Source organism: Rattus norvegicus, chromosome 7, assembly GCF_021556685.1.
Source record: "Rattus norvegicus strain SHRSP/BbbUtx chromosome 7, alternate assembly SHRSP_T2T, whole genome shotgun sequence".
NCBI lineage: Eukaryota > Metazoa > Chordata > Mammalia > Rodentia > Muridae > Rattus > Rattus norvegicus.
The window spans coordinates 101,954,837-101,959,716 of NC_141540.1; the positions used below are offsets into that span (position 1 = coordinate 101,954,837).

The 4,880-nt window shown below is 48.1% G+C and overlaps 1 protein-coding gene across 2 annotated transcripts; it reads left to right on the forward strand.

The window, feature by feature from the left end:
* The first annotated feature begins 410 nt into the window (after positions 1 to 410).
* A1bgl1 (alpha-1-B glycoprotein like 1) lies at positions 411 to 4,304 on the forward strand. Of its 2 annotated transcripts, XM_087559806.1 has the most exons (7): positions 411 to 493; positions 569 to 628; positions 1,237 to 1,569; positions 1,755 to 2,048; positions 2,646 to 2,963; positions 3,728 to 4,015; positions 4,159 to 4,304. In XM_087559806.1, exons 1-7 carry the CDS (start codon positions 460 to 462, stop codon positions 4,164 to 4,166), a joined length of 1,335 nt encoding a protein of 444 aa, XP_087415932.1. In that variant the 5' UTR covers positions 411 to 459; the 3' UTR covers positions 4,167 to 4,304. The 2 variants fall into 2 exon arrangements, with proteins under 2 accessions (XP_087415932.1, XP_087415933.1); XM_087559807.1 differs by lacking the exon at positions 4,159 to 4,304 and having other exon boundaries at positions 3,867 to 3,983.
* Positions 4,305 to 4,880: the final 576 nt, after the last annotated feature.

Below are 4,880 nucleotides of genomic sequence, written 5' to 3' on the forward strand. Positions count from 1 at the left end.
TAAATGGTGCAGTGTAATTTCAGGCCGCCAAAATGGCTGTGTGTATCCTTGGGTTTGATTTGTGTCTTTGTTTATTCATTTGTTTGTTTGTTATTTTTTTTCAAAAAATAAGGTCTGGTTCACTATATAGCCCAGGCTGGCCTAGAATAAAGCACTCTTTAGTATTAAGGACATATGATCAAGGACATATGATCTTCTTTCCTTTATTGTAGTCTAGAGTACTCCTGTTGTATTTGTTTAATCCAAGTAAAAGGATTTTACTGTTATTATCAGTTTGACTTGATAATTACACATTATTATTGATTAGCATTATTGCTGAATACTCACCCCCATGCCAAGCAGCTGTCTCTCTGCCCCTACCTTCCAAGAAGGGCAAACAAAGTACAAGGTCAGTGCCTCAGATTAATTTGCCACTGCAGATGCTCCCCACAGACACTCCTGCTGGACTGAAGACCCACCATGTCTCTGCTGACTACTGTACTACTTCTCTGGGGTGAGATGTCCTAAGACCTAGAACCTCTGGGGCAGGTGTGGCATGAATGGAAACTCACACACACTGTCTCTACAGGTTTCATTCTGGGCCCAGCAACTGACACAGCCTGTATATTCAAGGAAGCCTCGGAAAACAGTGAGCATGGGTTACGGGGGATCCCTTTTCCTAATGGCAGCAAGTTAACCCTAGCTCCTTTGCACTCCAGATACTACCAGTAAACCTACCCTATGGATTTACTAGTCCTTCTAGAACCCTTGGCAAGCCTGACATTGACTTGTAAGGTCTGTGAGCCTTCCAAAGACTTACACAGAATACTACACCTTTCATGTCATGCCACTTCCTACAAGTGACAATAGAGGCCTCTACCACTACCAATCAGGCTTGGCCTACTCTGTTAGATGAACAGAGATGAGCAATCTTGTGGAGGTGACAGGAAGAGGAAAGCAGCACCCTTCTCGGTTAGGGAGGCCGTGAAAGGAAAAGGGTGGTGGATGCTCAATCCATGTCACCTGGTATCTCTTAGCCTCAGTTTGCACATCTGTGAAGTAGGGTCTTATGCTGTCCCCAGATGTATAAGTACAAGTCTTATAGAGCGATGGAGACAGCCTGTACCCTTTCCCTTGCTCTTCCCCCAACCCTTCCCTCTGCCTCCCTTATATTTTCTGCATCTGGTGTCCATACTCTCATCCTCCTCAGAGTGAGACTGAACCACTCACTGATCCTGCTCTCCCTCATCCACACAGGTCCCTTGCCCAGGCCCTGGCTTTCTGCCAATCCAGTGCCCTGGATCACACCTGGCCTGAGGACATTCCTGCTGTGCCAGGGGACAGTGCGGGATGTAGTCTTCATGCTGAGGCGGGAAGGAGATGATGGTTTCCTGGCGATAGCTCCAACAGATGTTTTTCTGGAGGGAGCTGGACCTGATGGTTTCCAGAATATAACGCAGGCAGGAAACAAGGAAAAGGAACAAGGCATTTTCCAAGTCCACGAGCCTGGAAACTACAGCTGCAACTATTACACTAATACAGAGTATACGCCCTCTAAGCCCAGTGGTACTGTGACCATCAAGGAGTATGGTGAGTATTGAACCCCACCAATGAAAGGCTCTATATAAGACTTGATGCATAGCACCCAATGATGATTCAGTTGCTCCTGAGCTGTCACTGGAGGTTTGAGGCCAGAGAGAGGGGTTGTTGGTAGTGGTACCCTACAAAGGAGGGTCTCCTGGCCTCCTCACTTAGGTATCTTCTCTGCCTTGCAGTCATACCTCCACCACCCATGCTGACTTCTTTAGAAAGTTCCACAGTGGATGAACCCGAGATGACCCAAATGAGCCTTCTGTGTGTGGCTCCTCTGAGTGATGTTGAATTCCAACTGAGGCAGGGAGAACGTGAGATGAAGGTCCTTATCGTCAGCACCAGCCCAGAGCGAGCCAGCTTCTATCTGAAACTGTCAGACATGGGTGACCATAGCCCTTTCACCTGCCGCTACCGTCTAAACAGAATGACAGCGTGGTCTGAAGACAGTAAGCCGGTGCAGCTAATGTGGAGTGATGGTAAGCCACAGAGAAGGGCTGAAGACCAGAGTAGGATAGAAAGGCATAGGTGGTTGTCAGAAAAGAGCAGGATGGAGACCCCAAAGCAGAATCTCCAAACCCAAAAAATTATCCAGTCAGCCTCGGCTTCCCAAGCTTCCAGTAGGACAATTAATACTGAAACCTTTGAGACTTGCAAAGAATTGGGCCACCTCAAGTGAGTCAGGCACAGACCTTGATGGAAAACACTTCTCGGGTATCCTAGCAAGAGTAGTGTGGACTTGCTGCCTGCCCAGAGTTTTCCACAGCTAGGAGGCTGAGACATCGTATTAAGTATGGCCTTCAGAAGCAGAAGAATGAGAGAGCAAGAGAGAGAGAGAGAGAGAGAGAGAGAGAGAGAGAGAGAGAGAGAGAGAGAGGGAGGGAGAGGGAGAGGGAGAGGGAGAGGGAGAGGGAGAGAGACAGACAGAGATAGACACACAGACAAACAGAGACAGACACAGAGAGAATGAACTAGGACTCATTTTAGACAAAAGACTTAGTCAAAGCACAGACTGAAGCACTCAAGGGTATCTTGCCATGACTTCAGTCTGGGTCAATGTATCTGATCCTCCGCAGAAACTCTACCAGAACCAGTGCTCACTGTAGAGCCCTCACCTCATCAGAGCTTTGAGCCTGGTTCAACGGTGCAGTTTCGATGTACCGCGCCCAAGGCTGGCCTACGCTCTGAGGCTGGCCTACGCTTTGGCCTGCATCTTGAAGACTTGTATGATCACAGGCTGCTCCAGACACAAAAGTCTTCTGGTAATGAAACTGTCTTCCAGCTGCGAAACGTCTCAGCCACAGACTCTGCCAGCTACAGCTGCATCTATACTGAACTGACGCCACCCTACTCAGGATCTGCTCCCAGCGACTTTGTGATTCTGAGGGTGAACGGTGAGCTGAGCATAGTCATGTGGATAGGAAGCCCAGTGGGGTGCTAGATAAGGGGGCAGAGGTTCTGCTGCGATCCTGTGTCGGTCCATCCCTTCTGGGTTGTGTCTTAATGAGGTATTGGACTTTGAGTTCCTTTGAGGACTTTGAAGGCAAGGCTTGGGACTCTGGTCTATTTCCCAGAGGCTAAACTGGCAGGTGTCAGGTAAAGCCACTTTCTAACATTTTGGCTTCACAATTTTCGTGTTCAGGGCGCTCTCTTGTGCTTCAGTTTGTCTGTGATGTGTATGTCAGCATCACTCATTTCAATGACTGCCTACTCTGGCCTGCTATCACCACAGGCTTGAGCTAATTTGTAACTTTATAGAGCCCTAGAGTTCCTAGGGACTATTTGTTCCTCTCATTTCCTCATCAAGGCCTCCCTGAATCAGAGGTCAGAGGTCATCCAGGGTGGGACCAAAGAGCCTCCAGCCAGGCTTAATTTTGACCTCAGACCTTTGAACTGCCAGAAGCAGTTTCCTAAAAGGTCTCTTCACCTCTCTGGGAAACCACAGAAGCCCTAGAACAGGTCAAAGCCTGGGAGATTCATAGCTCTTTTGATGCTGGAGGTTGTACACCTAGAGGAGGTAGAAACATTAAATGGATACCCAAGGAGCAAGGGTATAGGAAGATTCCTGGTGTCTAGTGCAAAAGGAGACAGAGTAAGCTCACCATCGGGCCTCATAGGAAATGATCCAAACTGAGTACCACTCCTTACTAACCCCCAGGGCCACCCCCGCCACCAAAGCTCCAAGCTCTGTGGACAGGTAAAGTGTTTGCTGGTCACGATGTTGTTCTACGCTGTCAGAGTGATGTAACCGGGGTCATCGTGGAGCTGCTGCGTGATGGCAAATTTGTGCCCTACAGGATACTCCGAGTACTGAACAACTACAGTGACCTGGGGCTGCATTCTGTAGGTCCCCAACATACAGGGAACTACACCTGCCGTTATACCTCCTGGTTGCCTGAGCCTGTCCAGTCAGAGCCCAGCAACCCTGTGGAACTCCTAGTAGAAGGTATGGCTTCTGGAGTGGTGGTGGTTGGGTTTTGCCTCTTGATCTTTCCTGGGCTATGCATTCTGGTTAATTGTGCAATCTAGCCTGGTATACAAAGGCCCTGTGGTGATTTGCTGAGTCAAGTCACCTACTTCTTTGTCTAGGAAACTGATGTAGCTGCAGACACAGAACCAAATGTTGTTCTTGGAAAGAGCAGAAGACAGATGGGCAGAACTCCTATTCTTCCTGCTGCAAAATGTATTTCCCTCAAACTCCCTCCACTTAATAAAGGTCAAACAAGAGTTTGTTTAAAACATGTCTTCCATTTCTGGGTCTGGGGAGGTTGCAGGTGGGAGCGGAGGTGCTTTCAGGACTGAGATTCTGGCTCTTTGAAGAGAATCGAGTCATGATTAGATTCTAAGGACAGAAGGGTGAAGGTCTCCCTTCTTTCCACACATCTCTCAAGATCCCCTTCTCTTGCCCTCTTGTGCCTGGCTATCTCATAGCTCCTGACCACTTCTTCCCCTTCCCGCAGGTGTGGATATGCAGCTTGAAGCTCTAACCAAGCCTATCTTAGCTTGGAAGGGTCTGTCCCTACCCTACCAGCAGGTTAGAAAATAATACATTAAATGTTCTGGCTGTGTTTTTATTTTTTACACTTATGCTCTGATGGATGGAATCAGGGTGTCTCCCAATCAATGCATTATCTGAAATGACTCAACTAGAAAAACAAAACAAAACAGAAAAACATCCTCAGAGCTAAACCAATCTTTTCTTCCCTTCAGGCCTCAGTGGAGCCTGAGACTGAGGCCTAAAGAATTGATCTCTGAGGCAGAACCAGGACCCTCAGCTTAAAACCAGACTGCTTCCCTGACATATACCTCAT

Coding starts and splice junctions, on each gene's coding strand:
- A1bgl1 (XM_087559806.1), top strand. CDS start 460: ATGTCTCTGCTGACTACTGTACTACTTCTCTGGG. Junction 2,049..2,645: donor GCAGCTAATGTGGAGTGATG/GTAAGCCACAGA, acceptor GATCCTCCGCAG/AAACTCTACCAGAACCAGTG. Junction 2,964..3,727: donor TGTGATTCTGAGGGTGAACG/GTGAGCTGAGCA, acceptor ACTAACCCCCAG/GGCCACCCCCGCCACCAAAG.